This window comes from Perca flavescens, chromosome 10, assembly GCF_004354835.1.
Source record: "Perca flavescens isolate YP-PL-M2 chromosome 10, PFLA_1.0, whole genome shotgun sequence".
In the NCBI taxonomy this organism is placed as follows: Eukaryota; Metazoa; Chordata; class Actinopteri; order Perciformes; family Percidae; genus Perca; species Perca flavescens.
Window position 1 is genome coordinate 9,111,840 of NC_041340.1, and position 21,584 is coordinate 9,133,423.

At 40.0% G+C, this 21,584-nt stretch overlaps 1 protein-coding gene across 5 annotated transcripts in view; it reads right to left on the reverse strand.

Annotated features, from left to right (window-relative positions):
* Positions 1–21,456, reverse strand: part of rapgef2b (Rap guanine nucleotide exchange factor 2b) — a 117,433-nt gene extending 95,977 nt beyond the window's left edge. For all 5 annotated transcript variants that reach the window (XM_028588957.1, XM_028588954.1, XM_028588955.1 and 2 more), the window contains exon 1: positions 20,811–21,456. In XM_028588957.1, coding sequence (XP_028444758.1) covers positions 20,811–20,879 — 69 coding nt within the window. In that variant the 5' untranslated portion in view covers positions 20,880–21,456. The remainder of the gene's footprint in view (positions 1–20,810) is intronic.
* Positions 21,457–21,584: the final 128 nt, after the last annotated feature.

Here is a 21,584-nt window from a genome sequence, read left to right on the forward strand (position 1 = left end):
ATGATTGCTAAAATGTAATACATTTACTTGCAGTCACTACTATATTTACACTAGAGCTGAAGCGATTAGTCAATTATTTGATTAGCGGACCGAAAAGAAGAATTGGCAACTATTTTGATAATTGAGTAATGGGTTAAGGAATTTTCAAGCAAAAATGCCAAAACGTCCTCATTACTAGCTTCTCAGTTGTGAGAATTTGATGCTTTTTTGTCGGGCTCATGTGAAAGTAAATTTGTGGGTGCTGGGTAGACAAAACAAGGCATCTGAAGATGTCACCTGGGGGAAATTGCAATGTTGGCTATTTTCTGACATTTCATAGGTCAAAAATGTAATCAAATGAAACCACAAGGAATATAATTTTTAGTCATAGCCATAATTTACTTGGCAGTAGATCAAAGCACACTGTCCCTCAGGACTTAGCGGGGGTTCATTAGTTAAACTGCTAAATGTCATTTCCATTTATACCAACCACAAAAGGCACCTCTCATTTTCTAGATTCCCCACACTAGACTTTAATGCGGATTTGCATAGAATGAAATGTCAGTGTCATCAAGGTCTGCCTGTCTAATATAGAGCATATGGCTGCATCAGTGACTGAATAACAATTTAAATTGAGTGTTGGGGCATAATGAAGTGGACAGAGCTGCTGTATGAGGAGGTAAACAGCCTGTAGCCACGTAACGAGGTAAACAGACCACTGGGAGTCAGACAGCTAGTGTTGAAGGTTGGAAGGTCATGTTGCCTACGGTGCAGTATCTGCTAATGGCAATATATTGCATTATATTGTCTGTTCAGCACAAATGCCGCAGCATGTCTGTATCAGTGTGCCAAGTGGGACTGAGGAGGACCGCCCCCCTGAAGCAGACAAAACAGCAGCGACGGCAGTTTATTGCAAATGTGCCCAACATTCATCATACACCTCAGGGGCCGCAGTATGATGTTCCACCAGGTGCCACTGTGTGGATGTCTGTCTCTGTTTGTGTTCATATGTGTGTGTGTGTGTGTGTGCATTCCCTTGCCTTTGTTTGTACATTCCCTGTGTTAACAGGGTGGCCGGCAGCTGTCCTTGAATCTGTATTGACAGAGAGTGTGGGATCTGCTGGGTATATTTATCCATTAGCCTGTGTGAGAGAGCAGGTGGAGGCTTTGTGGGCTACAACAAGGTCACACGGTGACGAGCGCCGCTACGCCGCTATCTGTGGCTAACGCCGAGGTCTGAGCAACCGTTTTTACAAAGACACAGCATGTGAAGATAGCCAAGGGTTTCACTGGCTCATTTCTAAAACACAACATTCATTCCTTGGGGGAAAAAAACAAAACAAAACATGAGCTGGAGTTAACCCTTCAAAAGACCTCAAAAATAAAAAAAGGATCCAGACAGAGTATCCGTGTCATCAAACCTGGAATGATGCTGCTTGCTGCAATCTAACAACTATTTATTCATATTTTGAACTGATGAAGAATGAGAGAATCAAGTAACACTTTACAAACTGTTGATGAAAAAGAAGACAACGGTTTAAGTCCTTCATGTTTTGCCACAAGGGCTGCGTTAAAACCATGTGCCACCTAAATGAAGTTGGCACACAAAAAAGGGGGAACTTAAATTAATTATTAAAAATGTAATAACATTAACTTTCAACAATAATTACTTCTTTCCCCAGTAAATTGCAGTTAAATGACAAACAGATGAGAAACTGGTATTTTACAATAACTTTGAATGCACCACAAGGGTTGACAACAGCAGTGACCAAGTGCTAGTTTGTGTTTTTTTAAATCTGCGTTAGATGCCGCTCGTTAAAGGTCCCATGGCATGAAAATGTCACTTTGAGGTTTTTTAACATTAATATCCGTTCCTTCAGCCTGCCTATGGTCCCCCAGTGGCTAGAAATGGCGATAGGTGTAAACCAAGCCCTGGGTATCCTGCTCTGCCTTTGAGAAAGCTCAGATGGGCCGATCTGGAATCTTCTCTCTTTTATGAGGTCATAAGCATTTCTCAAACTTTGCAATTCATCCGCGGTTCACATGCTATCCGAACCGTGTTGAGCCGTACGGACCACGGATCAACTATGGTCCGTTACACCACTACACATGGCATGCCACACAAAGCTAATTAGCAGTCTTATTAACATTAAGCACTTGATGTTAACTCAACAGGTTAAGCTAGCAGAGCACATGGCCCTCTTTCTTTCTTCTGCTCTGCCTCGGATGCTGAACTAGGTGCTGGACAAACAATCACGCTTCCACTGCCACCTGTTCAGAAGGGTTTTAGAAGAAGATGGGACTCTTTTTCTTTACAAGAAGGCTTCAAATACATCCAGCCATCCTACGACTTTCACTTCTACACAAGCTTGATGGAATTTATTGAGTAAGATTACACCCCTAAATGAAGGTGGGTGGCTGAAGTGGCCGGTGGAGCAGAACAACTTTGCAGTCACACACAAAATTTAAAAGCACTGAGGAGCTGCTGTTTGTTTCCCACTGTGGTCAAGCAGCTGGTGGACATGGTGACTAGCTGGAACAGGACTCAGGGAGGCATGTGAATGAGCTTAGCAGCACTTACTGAACTGCCTGCCAGTGTAAAACTCTCAAGAACTCAAGAACTGAAAGGCACTCAGTCTATTGAGCCATGCAAATTAGATGCATGCCAGACTGCACAAGTGGCATCAGAAAGTGAGTTTTAGTAATCTGTAAGAATTGTGCAGCTATTCACGAGGATGATGAATAATAAAAAGGCGTGCATGTTTCATAGAAATCAGAAAAAAACGTGTCTTTGCAGTAAGCATTTCAAAATTAATGCTAAGGGTTAACTGCCCTCTCCAACCCATCTGCTTCGATCAGTGCTGCAGCCAGCTGACACAGATTTGGAAGGGTATGCATACGTGTGTGTCTTTAGCCCGGCACTGCTACACTATGGCCCCCTGCCATGACTCTGACGTGACACAGACATATGTCATCTATGAATAATAATGTAAAGATACATGTAAGGGCCTCTCTATTTCCACAGAATAACAAAAATACTGAAGTTACTAGCTGGATTTTATACCTGAGGAGGAGAGTTGCTCTGAGTTACGGGCTAAGAGAGGAAATTATTTATGAGGAGAATGAGGAAGGAGCTTGTGGTCAGCATTAAGGCAGAGCTGCATTGTTCGCAATACAAGTACAGAACATTTTATTAATTTACTTAATACCTGTGGGATTTATACAAAGAACTGCACCAGCTAAGAAAGGGTGATTTCTTGCTTAGCACGTGTACTGATTACTAACTCAGACTCTGCAGTAAACACTGTAAGGACACATTGCTGCACTGTTGTCCTTGAGGGTAAAAACAAACCAAGCTGTCCTAAAAGTAAGAATTAACTTTCCTGCATTTGCCATTTCAATATTATCCAGATTGCATTAGTCACTGACTCAAGCCACACTGACACAGGATCTCACAGCCATCTAATTGACACTGAATGATATGCTGACTCGGTCACCCCCCATAATACCAGAGCACTGTCACACAGGCAACAACATCATACGAATAAATTAAAGTTCTGGGATTAGACTGTGAAAGTGTGTGATGAGGAAAATGAAGTTAAACACCTGCTCAGATACACCTGGTCTTGAACATGCCGTTGTTATTTGGACAGTCACGCTATCCTTAACATTTACCCAGCCACCGCTGTTATTTCACAAAGCAGGTTTGGACCACTTTTATTACCTGCAATAACTGATATTGCCACATTGGGCCCCAGAAACAAGTTGTGAAGATGTGATTTACCATCCTGCAATTACGGTGCAGCATGATGAATGTAATAAGTCCAATATTCACTGTCTCTAATAGCTGTTTTTGGTCTCTACCAACTCCTGATTGAAATATCTGGCTCTTAAGTGCTCTAATATGTTCACCAGCTAGTCACTAACTGTGTCTGTTTGCCGTTTGTTGCTAAGCAGGTAGGGAACAGTGGGTTTTTAAAGCCTTCTCACTGAAAACAACTGCCTGCTACAGCCCAAAATGACACCACAAGTGTTTTTTCAAGCTGCTGTCTAACAACTAATATGCTGTCAAAATTACCTCTAAAGCTTAAGCACAGTCTGTTCTTGGATTGGATACCAATGACATCTTTCATCCATATCTGGGCTGAACACAAGTCACAATTTTACACCAAAATCAGGGCCAGTATTTGTCACTGATGCAGACTCAATAAGGAACCTTCAGTCCGCAGCCTCTTGACACAGTCCATGATCACAGTGTTGCACCATGACAACCGCTGCTCTGACCACAGCCTTACTCAGAGTCAACTACTGTATCCAACTATAAACATAGCATTAGCACACAAACTGCATCCATCTACTATAGGTCTGCACAATTAATAATAATAATAATAATAATAATAATAATAATAATAATAATAAGGCATTCATTCTCCACAAGGGAGAATGAATGCGTGTGCATAACCAGTGATTGACACACAGTTAGACACCGCCCCCTGGCCCTGATTGGTGCATCTGAACAGGGAGCGGTGGATTTTTGCAAATGCAAATTGCACTACAGGCTAGATGGAGCCAGAGGAGCCGGATTCTTTTTTTTTTATTACCAGCTTCATATAGTTCTACTTGAACATAGGGTCAGTTTCAGTAAATATGACAGAAAGTTAGATTTATAAGTCTTACCTACTGCATCTTTAATCATTTTCAAGTCAAGTCATTATAAGGGTCAAGATAAAATGCCAAATATTTGACATTTTCAGGTTCTCAAAGGATTTGCTGCTTTTAATTGTCATTAGCCTACATTATAGTTAGTGTTTTTAGGATTTTTAAATATTGTACGGGAATTTTTCACTATTTTCTGTTTTATAAACCAAATTATTAAATGGAAATAATAATCTGACCCTAACTAATTGATAATAGAACTTTGCAGCGCTAATGGAATATGTGTCATATTTAGGATAAGAAATTTCAAATTTCTGCTTTGACAAACTTTGGAGCACTCTGGTGCATCACCAATATTGATTTAGCTTCTTTTATAACAAAGTCTATTGAAAATGGTTTATTAAAAGAGGATGTGAAAACAGCACAATAAATCTTAACATATTTGTTTAAATGAAGACTAGCCTAACTATCATGATGTCTCAAGTAAACCACCACACTTATTTTAGCCATAAACATGCAGTCTTAACCACAACAATGGCTTAATGTGGATTTAACAGTGGACTCTGACCAATACTGGACACAAAGGGGTCTCTTAGTTCTGTCATTGAACCTCATCGTAGCAGCTCCATACCCGGGAACAAAGCCAACTGTCCAGCCAAATGAAACCCGCTCCATCTCGTTCAAACAAAGGCCTCAAAGAGGTGCAGCGCAGTAATCACAAAGTTACGCAACATTGTATAAAGATCAATTCATGAAAGCTCAAAGGGAAAACAAGGAGGAAAGGGTAGGGTGGATAAAATTGGATGGGGATGTGCTTTAATCTTCCAGGGGCAAATGGCTTGCTTGGTGGCCTAAATGATAAAAAAAAAAAATGCTTGGTTTAAGCTTCCCCCCTTTTTTTCTGTCCAATTAGCTTGATGCAAAAAGAAGCCAAAGGCTGGAGGAGAGTTACTAATGAAATCCCCCAGAGTTCCGCAATGGGAGAAAAATAACACGGATTCCCAACTCTTGGGTTCAATAATTTGCTGTGAGCGGATTCATTTGGTCGGTGTCCCCAACTGCACAGCCATTAATCCCATTTAAATATTTATGGAATTTAATAATCAATCGTTTAAATGTCTGCTGCTTTCTCCTATGGCCTTCTGGATAAAGTAATTCCAGCATTACAATGCTACTCTGGCTGCTGGTTGCTAGGGAACAACCAGAGAAAGTCTTTCAATACGAAAACTGCTTTCACACAAGCTAGATTTTCTCTGTTAGGGCCTCAAGGCCACAGACACTCCCTGGTCACTAGAGGGAAATCTCATGTAAAATCTGCAGTACTGTAATTTAGGAACACATATTGATGTTGTTGTGGCAGCAGAAAAGGATGTGTTTTATCACTGTAAAACAATACCCACATAAGAGAAAGGACATTCAGATAACGTTAATAGATGCCGTCTTGACAGGGACATATTATTTCTTTGCACATTTGTCACTTTCACTATTTAAGTTAACTTATATTTAATGATGTGCCTTTTTCAGTTTTTCCCTTAATGGGTTAGTCTGGTTTTGTTGTTGTACCAAAACACATTTTTTGTGCACAAGAAAATGGCTTAGAAAATAGTCACCTAAATAATACAAAATTACCTACATTGCCAATACGTCCTTTGTCAAATATACTGCATTACACATGCAGGTGGTACAAAAAACATGTACTACCAGGTTTAACAAACAAAACTGCGGCTCAAAACAAATCAACCTAAATCTATTAGAGGCATAATTTGCCACATCAAAACATGTGCATGCATGATACTAAATATATAAACATATTACTTTAATATAAATTACTGTTCTCATTTTGGTAATCTGGTTCACTAAATTCCTAAATAAGGTTTAGATGCAACCTTGGCAGTGCCAGTGGTCTCACGTTTGGAGTGTTTCCAGAGGGTCTCTGGGTTGCAATACTATCAGCAAATGAAAATCATGTTCCCTTTGAGCTGGGAGCGAGCCAGCAGTGTTGCCTTTGTTCTATCTAGACAACATTGTCATCTATGCTCTTTCATGGTTTGCAATCACAATGGAGCGGGGACTAGCACCGGCCTGTGTTAGGTGCTACTCCTCACCTTTTTATCTCAAAGGCTGTGATTGTCACACTGTAAACCTTCCATCCGAAAAGGAGACAATGACAGTGTTGTCTTCAAAAGCAAGTGACAAAAAAACACTTCAGTCAATATGAGCTGATGATGTATCTGGCGAGCTGCCAGTTAAGGTCACAACAGCTACAAAGAGATAGTGGTGCTGTGAGAGCCACTTACGAATATAAAGCCAACTATGCCTCCTGCTAATACCCCTTTTACACCAACTATCAGGGTTGGGCTAGGGTTGTCCTTTCAGGGTTTTTGACTATTTTAAGAGTAATTTTAAAGTAAAGTTGGGCTTTGTTGTTGGCTTCACGACTCATTTTAAAAAAACACAGAGAAAAAAAGAGAGATTCAAGCTATCGCAGCAGCCACACTGAACTGCCGGGTGCCGAGATAGTAAGTAAGAGCGGCGGTAGCGAGAGAATTAAACAAAACTTATTTTCATACGTTTACGTTCTAACACTGGGTTTTTACAGGCAGTTTTGCCTGTAAAACTCCGCCACCCCTCAGCAAAATGCAGACTAGTGAACATCCGGGCACCCACTGCCAGAAGTCTGTTCGGAAATGAATTGGATCGCTCCGCTCTGCTGTTGTTGAAGCTGCCTCTTAAAATCCTAGCTTTATACAGTCTATGGTGAAATTTATGTTGTTGTTTTTTTCAAAGTGTGCGGCAAACATAGTAACATGTGATGACTGCCCCAGTCATTTCCAACCAATCACCTCATTTGCCCCGCCCTGGCTGTTAGCGATCCAGGTCGTGTGCAATTCACACTAAAACCAACCCTAGTCTACCCTGATCAAACCCACCTGGCTACCCACGTCGCGAAGCTAAGTAGATTGAGGAAGGTTACCCCATTCAAACACACAGTCTACCTGGGTAACCCTGGTACAGCCATCGCTGTGAAAGAGGTACAAGTACAATCTTGAACTATGTATTCATGTCTGTTGGGAGGGATTTGTGTACTGCAATCGTGAAGGCCTGCTAATGATCTGCGGTATGCACTATTCAGTAACTGATCATAGTTTTTTTGTGTTTAGCATCTGCACCAAATTGGTGCGCCCAGCTAGCCTAGTCTTGAATGGAGCTTTCCTGTTTACAGAGTTGCCTTATGATCCCACCCAAGGCCTTTCACTTCACTCAGACTAAAATAGGCCTAAACTCCAGACGGACGGGGATTTCAGGCTATATCCTGAGGATGTTTTACAAAAGAAACACGTGAACCATTGTGATCTTTAGGGCCTTGTCACAAGTTAAGGTTTTCCCTTTCCTTGGCATCACTTAAGCTAGTCAAAAGGAAAAATACTGCAGAGGTTAGTTTTCCCCATTTCATTTTACTTTACATGTTTCTGATCTTATGTTGTTTTTTTATGTAATTTAGTGTAATTGTAGATTTTTTGCAATTTGTATTTGCTATTTATTGTTTGAGTTTCATGTTGTAGCATATTGTTGCGTGTATTTAGTGATTTTGAATTATTCAGATAACTAACCACTTAAAACGCTTAAACCCCTTAAAAATACATGATCACAAGGATGAAAACTGGGACGTTTTAGCCCATTAAATGTTTTTTCAATAAAATCCAATATGAAAGCAGCTATTAAAAAATGCGTTTAAATTCTCTAATTTATGGAATCAAATTATTGGTTCTCTTGTTGCAATTATGAACTTTTTCAATATACTGTTCTATAAAACTAAGCTAGATGTTAGACTGTGACTTATTGGTTATTGGGCTATAATACAAGTCTTTGTTTAAGTCTACTTGGCATGAGTACAACCGCAGTTGGTACAATTTAGCTAAAACAACTATTCCCAGTGCAGCGACATAATAATTGCTGTGATTTAAACTGTTTTTGACAAGCAGAAGCTGGTTGTAACAGGGAGTCATTGTGTTGGGTCTGCACCAAACTTGCTGGATTCAAAGCACCCGAGCCTATAGGGAAGCATGCATGAATGGCCTGCATCTTTCCCTCCAATTATAATCAAATACAGTCTTCACTTAGCCCAATAATAACAAAGCCACAGGCAGTCAGCCCTACACAGGTGGACAGTGCAGTAAAAGCATTATATGAGAACGCTGTCCCAATGTGAGTCAAATATTTTATGTGACTTAGAAAACCAACATAACAGCAAGTACTTACAGTACAAAGTTACTCTAGAACATGACACAATGGATATGGTCACAAAAAGTCAAACTGCAACGACATTCATCTATTTCATATTTGTCAATTCTGTCAAGCTCACTTCTGATATTCCAAAAATGACTGAGTGATAAAACTATTACTATAAGAAAAACATACCATGAACAACGACACCTACTGAACACTCTTCAAGACACTGTGGCACTCAAGTTTGTTTTACAATGTGCAAGTATTAGGCCTATTTCTTTCTACCACAGATAGCAAACTGAATTTCTTCCATGCATGAGGAGGATTTAGATTTAATTTTCTAAGCATCAAAAATGTTATGAACTATACATACATTTGACTTCCCATATAGCCAATTCAGTATGTTTCATTAGAAAAGATAAAACATATTACTCATCATTTAAAGTCAAGCATTTCTTAAGAAATTCCTTCAATTATTTTAAATAATAAAAGGAATGTGTGAATTTAGGAATGTTTCAGTTACAATTCACTCAATTCCATTCACATTACTTTCTGTCCTTGGGTTGAATAATGTCTCATCATCTTGTGTTTTCATTTCACACATACACAGCAGTGTCTGACTAATCAGCAGTGGTGAGCAAGGCTCTACAACTATTCATTCTTGACACAGAATGACATTAAAAATATGCATGATGCAACTGCGAAATGCATTCAGGGGGGGGCTGAGGTTTCACAGTAAATAAACTTGCAGGACCATCAGGATTCTGTCATTTTGACTAATGGTGCAAGGCTTCTTTGTTACTGTGATTGATTCTTGCCCATTTTGCAGTGCTGTACAGTTCCAACTGAGGTCCTTTCCTCAATAATACAGTGTGATGTTCAGCTTTTTCCTGTGAATGTTTGGAGCTAATCACATTAATCACAAATAAGCAAATACTGTTATAAGAAGATTGTACTCGCAGTAGCCTCTCATGTGGCATTATGTAATCCTATTTTTGATACTTGGCCTTTTCTCCATCAAGGCTACATAACAAATATAAGGTGATCTACAAACTAATCATGGCAAAAAATGATTATTGAAAAGGGTTTGCTCTCAGCAGAAATGTAGAAATATAGGGCCATCTGGGGAAACGTCTGACAGTGGATGGCTGTTTGAGGTCAACCGAGGCAAGTGTCAATTAGCCCGGTCAAGGTCTGAGGCGCCGATGAACTAATGCCGTTTAATAAATAATGCTGGGCTGTAACTGACATCACAGCATTTAGTGAAGAATTATTGCTCGAATGGTGTGAAAACAGCATACCACAATGTCACCAGAGTGAAATAAATGTCAACTGGGCTGAAAGGGGAAGGTTGCATCACAGGAATGAATGTTTCCACAAACATTTCCCAGAGGTAAGATCCCAAAAACTCTCTCTCTCTCTCTCTCGCTCTCTCTCTCTGGTTTAGTTCAGGCAAGCTAAGATAATTATCCCCTTCTTCCCAAAAGCAGGAAGCAGGGAGAAACTGTCAAACATGCCAGTTAGAATCAGATTACGTTGAGGCCTTGGGTAATAAACGGACATTTTCCCTGATGGGCAACGGAGGGACAGAGGGCTGCGGAGTTGGAAACGTGACCAGCCGCAGGTTAGACAAAGCCTCAGGGACCAATTACAAAGATAAGGTTTCAACAAGACATATATTCTACACCAATCTGCTCCACTGCGTGCAGGAAGTGGAACAACACTATTCCTAATCACTGATTTATAAATGGGGAAAACAATGTTTTGTAGGGCTATTTTCCCCTTTTATGCTCTCTTTTTAGGCTGTCTAATAATGTTTCCACTGGCAGAACTTAAGGACTGCTCCTGCAGCAGTTTTCACTTTTGACAACAGCATCCATTAGCACAGACATTACAACTCGACACTGACTACAAAGTCTTCACAAAAGAATGTAACATTAGCCATTAGGTCAAAAGATGTCTTAGCTGAATGACGTGCTGAAAAGGTTATCACAATAACTTCTAATCTGCCATGATCCCACACTTTCACTTTAAACACCGGCCCTCGTCCACACTGTAGTGTGTATTTGTTTACACTGGAAGGGGGTGGATTTCCTTTGCATACGGACACACAATTGACTGGTGGAAGGAGATTAACTTTATTGCTTCAATCTGATTGTTTTAAAGGGTGGCAATTACCCAATGCTTGCATAAAGCAATGGCATTTTTCTTAAAACAAGGCCAAATGATGGATTATGGGAACTTGGAACTTGTACGCTTCCCATCCTTGTTAAGAGTTGTAAGTCGTGGGCGCCTGGGTAGCTCACCTGGTTGAGCGTGCGCCCCATGTACAGAGGCTCAGTCCTTGAAGCAGCGGCCTTTTGCTGCTTGTCATTCCCCCTCTCTCTCCCCTTTCAAGACTTCTCAGCTATCCTATCAAATAAAGGCCTAAAATGCCCCCCCAAAAAAAATCTTTAAAAAACGTATGTCATTATTACAATCTTTTGAACACTTGACTTAAGAATCTTGTCATTTGGACTCCTGCATCTTTGCTACCTTTACGTCAAGGATGACAACAGGAATACGTCTTGGACATCATTTGACATTTGTAGTTGTGTGTGATATGATTTCACACTCCATGACAAATTAAAATAAAAAATTAAACTGAACTAAACTCTGCCATATGTTTTGTCATAAAATGATCAACATCATTATATTTAATCTGCAAGTAAGAGAAGTCTTTTCCAGCACTATAGAAAACACACACAGCAGGATATGTATGCCAACAGTCCTGTGTGAGTGACATCAAAAGGTGTAACAACACTGCTTACCTGAATACTTGCAAGTATGTTAATATCCTAAAAAAGGGGAGATTGGTAGCATGCCATAGACAATACTGATATATGGCCAGCAAACAATTTGAGAGTAGTGCAGTGAGGAAGTCTACCAGTACCTCGCTGATGAATATTTTAAAGCTTTAACTTGCAGGTAGCAATCCACCAGAGGCATGGTGTTAATGAAGCTGGCTCCAATTGCTGCAAGTGGACAGATACAAAGAGCTGTATAATGTTAATGAGCCTGGCTGTGGTTCCATAGCCGGGTAGTAGGATGGAGACATAAGGTGCCGATGACATATTTCTGCTGATGAAACTTTTCTGATAGTAAACAGGTCTGCACAATACATTTAATTAAACAAAAAATGCTTTACTGACAACACAACCTACGCAAAACCTAAGCATTAAAGCATTCATTTCTCAATCTTTCCTTCCAATTAGGATTGAAAAGAAAAACACTTTTTTTTTGTAAAAAGCTGTAAGCATGTGTAGCCCAACTCTTACATTAATCTCCAAATTAAAATGTCCAAATACAATAGCATTAAAAATGTTGTTAATAAGCAGCCTTTTGTTAAAAACCCTGCCCTGATAGTGACCCTGTTCTTGCAACAGCAACCATCTTTAAGTGCCATTGTTGCAAATACTGTAAACAAGTATTAGCTGCACGGTGAACCCGTATACTGGGATTTAGAGATCTCTAATCACACAAATTAATCAGCTCTCCATCTGATCCACTTCATGTCTGAGCAGTTCACCGACAGGGAGGATTATACAGCAGATTACTCACCAGGGTGAGCCTGTACTGCGTGGGACTGAGGCTAAAAAGCAAATTCACTCAAAGAAGTGGGGAGTTGTTTACATCAATGACATTACAACCATCACAGATTTATGTGTGTGTGTGTGTATATATATATATATATATATATATATATATATATAAAAATAAATAAATAAATAAATAAATAAATAAAGAGAATTTCCTAAATATACTGATCTTTGAAAAAAGTACCAAAATATGTTTCACTTGGGCTATCAATCTTTTCTGTAATGTAGATGTCACTTATTCCAAATGCTGGAATTTCCAGAATCTCATTTAGGAATGAAGCTCTTAATGACAGCCACAGAAAGTAGCGTAACTCTATAGCAGTTATGTAAATACTGCACGTCAGGTGTGGTTTGTTCTCTAAGCTCTCCAAGCAGCCAAGTGGGTCTCGGGCGAAGTTATGTAAAGATTGTGGCTGCTCAGTGGCATGAGGTTCTTCTTCTGCTGTGAAGGCCAATGGAATTTCTGCAGCCTCGACACCAGAGCGGTTATTCTTTGCTTCCAAAATATCTCAAGGAATGCGAACATAAGGAACTGAAACATGCCTTTGACATTATAAAGTGTGTGCGATTCGGTTGCAACAAATGTACAGCGTGACCCTGAAAGCAACATCCTGGTCCATCTGATAAGTTAAAGGCTGGGGGGCAATGCAACCCCAGGACTCCACATGATCAGTAGGCCCTTTCACGCTGCCTGTTCAAGGCGGGACTGATGCGCTTTTTAAAACCGACTCGCCATCTGTGTGAGTTACGAAGAAGGAATGGGGTACAGAGTTGTGTCTACAGTGCGCGTGAGCCGGTCTGCAACATTAATTAACCACGCGAACCCGACCGACCCACAAACCGCCAACTTTAAGCATTATAGGAGCCTAATTGTAAGTAGAGAGAAGGACAGAGATGGCCGCACCATGTGTGTATGTTTGAGAGAGGGAATGAGCGAGTGGAAGAGAAGGTGGACTACTGCACGCACGTTTCTGTAAGCTATTAGAAACATTGGCTACTCAAAACACTGCTTTATCACTTTTTGACCTGCCTGTGGGTAGACTGGCGCATCACTGCTGTGTGTAGTTCCGCCCTGCCACCTGCTCCTTTCACACAGACGCTGGTTTGGCGCTGTTACGACTCTTTGAATACCTCCACTGCCGGCTCAAAGGTACAACAACTCTGTGTCTCCCCCCCCCTTCTGTCTTTGTAACTTTCACACAGACGGCAAGGCGGCTTAAAGGCACAACAGTCCTGCCTTGAACAGGCTGTGTGAAAGGGGCTAGTGATGTTTTCATTTAAATACTGCACCAAAAGTACAAGTGGAAGATGTAGTGTTTGCTGTGTCAAAAAAAGAAATAGGCATTATTTTTCTTTTCCAAGTTTTGCAATAAATCAAAGGAACCAGAGCATGAATAAAATAACCTGGAGTGAGCCCTAAATATATGACAGCATTGGAGATCAGAATATGAAAGCAGCAACAACAGAGAGAAGACTGCAGAATAAAGAACTCAGAAGTCAGCATGAGGTCTCTCAAAAAAAAGTTTCTGTAAATTCCTCTCACCCCTCTATTGTTTAAAAAGGAACAGTGATATGATTGTGCTTAAGGATATCAAGGCTACTTTTGCAAACTTCCCAAAACTTGCACCTCCTGAGGAGGTATCCACCTTAAACACTGTAGAAAAATCTTATACTATTTGGCAGTGTATTCTTTTTTCCATACTCCTCAGAACGTTGCACATGACATATCATCTTGAGATACTTCTACCACAGGCACAGTTTAATTGAACCAAATGTGACATCTACTAGTAAATGGCAGGTTTAGTGACAGTTGCTTGAGCATTGGGTCCTATGGGTATTGACAAAATGCCAACATTTCACTTTAATGTGAATAGTTGTTGGTCACTTTAGTGTGATATTAAACTCAATAACCTTTGGGTTCTGAATGCTGATTGGACAAATCAAGCAGTCTGAGTAGGTCAACTTTGGCTATTTTCTGACATCAATCAAATACCTGGACGAATCATCATTCAAGAAAATAATCATTAGATGCAGCCCTAATTTTGTGAAACAACACTTAATGATCACACGGGGAGAAATATTCTGTAGAGCAGACAGAACTCTCGAATGTCATGCAATGCAGCCACAGATCGCATCTTTGCAGATCTCAAGCGCCATGATAATATAGACCATAATCAAGCAAGGAAGGAACACGATTACAAGTTTAGAGTTTTTTTCCCCACACTGAAACACCTCTAAACTCAAACTTGTATACTGGGAATCACATTTGAAGCAGAAGGCGACAAAACGCAAGGGAAAACAAAGTCATTATTACTCGACACAATTATCCTAGATCGATATCAGGCATTCATAAGGAGAAACTGAGGCTGAAATATTACTTGACGTTTTAAACTACATCGACACTTCAAGACGTTAATTCAGATATCCACCTACCTTCGTCAGTAAAAAAAAAGCATATCAAATCAAACCAGTAGAAAAACACAAACGTTAGCCGACATTGAGGAGCTTTAGCTCAGCTTTGTGCTCCACTAGTGTTAAATTATGCTTCATGGGGTGAAAGCCACCGTGTGTTTAACTTACTTGAATCTCAGTGGTGCATTTAAACACAAACTGCACTGGACTGGTCTTTTCATTATGAGATTTTAGCGAGTAACAGGCGCACAGGGCTACACAAACATCCTGGTGTATTGCAATAAGGAACCGTTTCTGGAATGCAAATGTTTTCTGGCTTGTAGTCCACCATGACACCAGACATTTGTCTGTACAATTAAACTGTAAATGAATGCCATCTTCCTGCAGTAAAGAGGTTAAATGTAACCTTTTCATCAGTTGCTCCCTGTACAGTCATAACACTGAAGAATCAATACTTGTAATAAAATATTTAATACCTTTTATGGGTCCGCTGACTAGCTGGCTGTGCTTTATTGCCATCATAATATCGTGAAAAAAAAAGCTGATGTGAAATTAAAAGCATGATTGAAATGAGCCAATCAAAAGCCGTGCTGGTATTCTGCGTGGGCATCATACGTTGGTGCATTTCTTTCTTTCTTTCTTTCTTTCTTTCTTTCTTTCTTTCTTTCTTTCTTTCTTTCTTTCTTGAAATCATCTCTGTATTTAAACTGGGAGGAATACGTCACTGACCGCGGTGTGTGTAACCACATCAGCCTGTACTCAGCCTCCACTTTCAACACAAGAATAACATGTGACATCATTTTACTTCTACAGGGTTAGCAATGCAGAGCACTAGCAAAATGCCAAGGCAAGCAGCACCTAAATTTACAGAATGGATGGGAGTTTTAGAAACCCTGATTCGCCTGGGAAAATTACACCATTACGACTCCGGTAAAGAAAAAAAAAAAAAAAACTTGCTAAAGAAGTCTGCCTTACTTCTTGTAGCCAGCGATGTGGAGTGTTTTGAAAATAGATGTTCACATGCTTCTGACGCCATGACAAAAATAGGAAGGCAGTCACAAAAACCACATCCAGATTCAGAAAATAAAAACAGCTTTGGGGAGGGCGTTCTGTTGTCGGGCCGTTCTTCCGGCTTAAGTTTAAAAAGCATCCTGACGCTTTTCCTCTTCCTGCTACTTATACGGAGCAGGATGCCAAGAGACAGGACAGCTTTGTGCTCATCAGTCATGTTACAACCTGTGGCAACTACTTTCTCTGCAGGTTTATAGTTATGTATACCTTCATTTGGTAGGGCTGTACAATTTAGGGTAAAATGACAGTATTCATTAGTATCTCTGAAAGTGAATGTATTAACAGCCAACATTTTAAACAAAATGTGATACGGAAATATCGTCAAGAACCTGGTTATTCTTCTTTCGGATATTTAAAATTGAATTCAGTATTACACTATTTCATATATAAATTTCATATGCACATGCATGCATAACTCAGGCTTTTAGAGCTCTGTATCATTCAAAAGGTTATAATTCTATAATTCTTTAAATTGTTTTAAAATTAAACGAGTCTTTATGAGGTTGGTTATTCTTGACCCTTTTTATTTTTGTGCTTTTTCATGTTTTGTAGACAAAAGGATCATTTGTTATTTTTAATGTTCGTTGTTCTAGCTGGACTATTGAACTCCTTGCGGTCTGTTTTGAGTTTTGAGTAATGACCGGCTAATGGCAGAGATATTCAGATTGATCTTGCTCATTACAAGTTGAGGTGAAGAATATCAACTAAATGCCCAAAATTTCTAGTACAGTCACTGCACACCTGCACTGATCTCCTGTGCTGGTGCAGAATATGTGGAAACAATGTAAAGTAGGCAGCTTGTCCCTCCAGCTACGTGACTGTGAAGCAGGGTCACCACAGCGGAGGGCGGTTGTTTGTGGCCTTTAGCTTTGCCACCTGGCTAAACAAGAGGCAGCAATGTCCGTCTTGAGCGCAGCTACTTGCTGCAGATAAACAGACCAGCAAAAAGCAGAATCATTCATCATTCAGATATTTGTATTCACAAATAGGGGGTTGAGTAACGTGACAGCAAACCAAACTAACACTGCAGAACAAGCAGAGAGACTTTTCTCATCTTTCATCGACCCGTTCCTCGCTGAGCGCAGTGCGTAGTGTGTGCGTAGCGACCGGACCCAAATGCTCCACCTACACTAACGGCAGTATCCTCCCTTCACCACACAGTTAAGACAAATATAAGTAGCCTGTTTTATATTGCCCACGTTGCTTTGGGGTCAACTTTTGGCCCGTTCTAAGCCAGGAAAAAAAAAAGAAAGAAATGTGGTACAGTATACCCACTACAATACATTAGACTACACCGCTGATCTTCTGTGCACCACGGACAGCCAAGTGTGTGCAGATTTAAGCATACAGAAAGGGATTTCACTCATTTATCCCTGGTTAGGTGGTGCAGTCGTGGGTTTCATAATCTTGGTACTGCATGACCCAGAGTTGAATGATGAGATGAAGAAAAGAAGAAATAGATGAAGAAATGAGTGCTGCATCAAAATATACAGTTCAAATCAGTGCAGCTCAATGCTTTTATGGTCCACAGCAATGACTTATGAATAAAATAAGGCAGAACATAAACAAACAATACTCAATACACACACATCACCAATTATTCCAAGTTAAAAACAGAGTTCAGTGGACAAAGAAAGCCCAACCCCAACCTAGTGACCTGACAAACAAACTAATGAACATGCATTCAAGCATTCATTTTAGATACTGATTAATACAATGGTCACAAAATAATGACCAATGGCCATCACAAGTTATCAGAGCCCAAAGAGATGCCTTATAACAGCTTATTTTGTAGTCAAAAAATTTCATTTACAATGATATGAAAAGTGATAAGGAAACAGCCGCTAAAAATGGATGAGTTGTATTACAGAATGTTTGGTATTTCTACTAGATAATTACATTACAGTGCATGTGTTTGATAGTCTGTACTGTCCTACAAAATCAACGGTCATATCTTTGATTTATGTAATTTTAGGTTTTAGCTAAGAATCTGCTAAAACATGACTATGCAGCACCTAAATATGGGCTCATACTAGTCCTGCTGCTGAGGCAGGCTCACTGTCACTGTCTCGCCTGCAAATCTGATCATGTCTCCTCTGCAGTCATCTACAGAGAATTAAAAAGACATCCCTATGGGGGGGCATGCAAGTGGAGGAGAAGCTCTTTTAAGATACGAGTCGAGTCTACATGGTGAAATCCATCATCCGTACAGCTCAGTTAAAAAAATCTTGTTGTAAATAGATAAAATGTGTGGGCTAATAGTTGGAAAAGGCATCATATAACTGTGTATAATGTTTTACTGTATAATGCGGATACATTATTGAATTTGGACATGGACGTTTTGTCAAAGTGTCTTAATCATATTACAACTTCAAGCAGTGCTTTACAGAAAACAATGGGTCCGCTCCCCCTTCTGCTTCCTTGACTATCATACTACCTTATGTCCTTTGTACACTGTCAAGATTCAGTACAGCTCCAGTTACAGTCCAAAATCATGCAAAGGAAACAGACAGAGCTGTCTAGCTGTCAAGTGGTCAGTTATTTAACCTGCCATGTGACAATAGGGTGAGGCAGAGGGTCAAATCCGCACTGTGGTCAGTCCTGAGCGATAAAGACAGATCCCTCTAACAGTTAGCTAATCCTGACAGAGAGGCCCTGCCAACACCATTAGGATAAACTGTGTCAGCCAGGTACAGTCCCTAGACACTTGAAAAGAACACTGGGGAAGGTGCTGCTATTGAAAAGTACAGAGGAAAAGAACCACACAGGCACATGATATCCAATACCATGAAGATTAATGTTGACTGTGTAGTTATTATGAACATGTCTCCTTGCTCTTCTGCAGAACAATCACAGGAAGAAAAAAAATATATGGAGTGCAGTGTTTGCAAAGACTTTTAAATCATGTTAGGATATCACACTTTTGCCTCCGACTAAATCATTTTCAAACAGTCATTTCGTCTTTGTCCTAGTTCACCTCTCCATTCATTTTTCATCATTTCAAAGACTTGCAGACTAAGCTGGATGAAATGTTTGCATACTGACACAGTTCATACAGTATGCCTCCAGAGTGTTAAAGGATCACGGACATACCAGTATTTTTTTTTTTTTTTTTTACTAAATCTCCAAGTAGGACATATTTTATCCAAGCCTCAGTATCTTTTTAATCAGACTATTTTCCAGCTCCCACATTCCAAGTACTTAGTTTCCCCTCACATATTCTTGTCAGGTTAGTAAAGTCTCACAAACCGTATTCAGACATTTCAGACGTTGATATGACATTGAAAACCTTTCTGACGTAAATTCTTTCAGATGGGTTAGCATGAAGAGGCAAGTTTTATCACAGGTGTTACAGACTGGCAGCTTTAAATCACATTCTTGCTTCCATAACAATGGAGAACACAAAAAAAAAATCTATTTATATGTGGATCATATCATCAAAGCTGGCAGCAACTATAGTCTTACCAATCACCGGTTTTATTGGAAGTTGAACACAAATTAGTATGATATTTAGACCGTTTGAAGATGCCATTATGGCCTCAGAGCTTTTGACAGGCATTTTTGAGATTTTTTTTCATCATGTCGAAAAAACGATTAAGCAACTAATTGTCAGATTCATCAAAAATGAAAATGATCATTAGTTTCAGCCCTAAACAACTAATGCTTAGTCCCATTTTAGATTAGCATTGGTGCTCCTGATGGCAACCAAATTATGTATCCTAGTCATTGTTTCCATAACCATAATGACATCCGTCACTCGTACAAATTATAGCCTTCATAGAGCTGTAAAGACCATGAGCTTGTACAGCTAACAAGCCGTCGATGACACCATAATTGTTTCCTCAATGTCGGATAGACGAGGGAAGACGGCTGTGCCACTAACTGTGGCCCACTGGTTTAAGTGGTGGCCTATTGAGTGTCCATTGTGTGCGAAGCCTTTGCTGAAGCTGCATCCATCTGCAGTGGAAGCAGGGCTCAAATGAAATGATGCCATATTCACAGCCGTATCAGGATTTATTGACGGTATCGTGCAAACTTGGCTGTGTGTGTCTGTATATGTGGCTGAAGTTATAACCACAGCCCACAGGATTTGAATGTTCAGAAGACATACAACTCCACACTTCCCAGAGGAACCTACTGGTATAGATTAAATGATACGGAGGTGATAGTGTGCATTGACAGCACTGAGCTTTAAACAAGTAATAAAGCATTACTTAGTTATTTTCAGAAAACATTCACAACAAAGACAAAACGACTTTAACAACGATAAACCTGACTAAGAAGCACTCATCTTTAAATGTGTCTCAGTATACCAAAAATTATTTTAAAAAAAAATTAAATAAATGACGAGGGGTATCATCTTGTTTTGGTATGCTAGTAAACTATTGGCTAGGTTGGGATTAGCCAGTCTGTGCCTCTCATTTAGGCTAGCCTACTCTACTTTTACCATTTTTTTTTTTTTTTTTTGCATAATGCAATGTTTTCCTTAGACTGCGAAATTCACAAGGCATGTTAAAGCAGGATGCACAAACTTCTGCTAGTTTAGCTTGGATTCCCACCAAGGCTCCAGCTCCTGTTATGTTAAGTAGCCTTGATTATCTCTGCTGATAGAGGGCTTAGCGGGATGTAGCTATAGCCTATACGTAACACTGGAACAAGCTGAATGGCAACAGTTGCAAACAGAAACACTGCTACTTTGTTGTAGGACGTTACAAGGCAGTGAATGTTGCAATGTTATAATGTAGCAATAATAAACACAGCGGATATCAGCACTTTGAGATAGCCTACACATTCCATTAGTAGTTATAATCATTAATTTCTTCTGACCTGTTGCGTCCTTTCAGCCGGATTCATCATCACAGCTTGCCGAAAGCTGTTATCCACATAGGACGCCATTGTTTTGAAAGACGTCGTCCGGAGGGTATTGAATTCCTTATCCTAAATAATTGTTTATAAATATCCAGCACCACGGATATACACAAAAGAAGTTGTTGTCTTGCTTTATTCTTGTCGCCTGTGGTCCAATGCTAGCGGATAAGCTGGGAGTGCCCAGAGCCAGGCCACGACTGGAGCCAGACAGCCGAGCAGTCTCCTCGGGGTGTCTGTCTTTCTGTTGCCCGAGCCGAAGCCGGCTGCCAACACCAGTCCCACCGAGAGAAAACTTGTTTTAAAAGCGCGGCTCAAACTGTCTCTTTAGAGTTATTTTCCTTGTGTAAAAAATGCCCCTTTATTCAAGCAAACGTTCATCAAAGCCATTCCTTGTCTCTTCGGCATTCTGCTAGCGACGAAAAGAAATTACATGTAGGATCCAGCAAACAAAAAAAGTACAGTTATCCCGTCAACAACAACCTGGCGTCCATCATGAGAGGTAGACCCGAGTACACTCACTGATAAAATTCATTATATTAACGTTTTTAATGGGTCTAAAAGTGGAGATAGGTCCGCCGCTGTGCTCCGTTGTATGCCACCATGGTGACTGACACAGCAGAGTAAAGTCAGCCATAGTTAACGGTTACACTTCCTTGAAAGGTTTTCAAAATACATCTCCAACTTGTTTAACGTACAAAGAGACAATACAGGAAACGAGGTCTGTGTTAAATG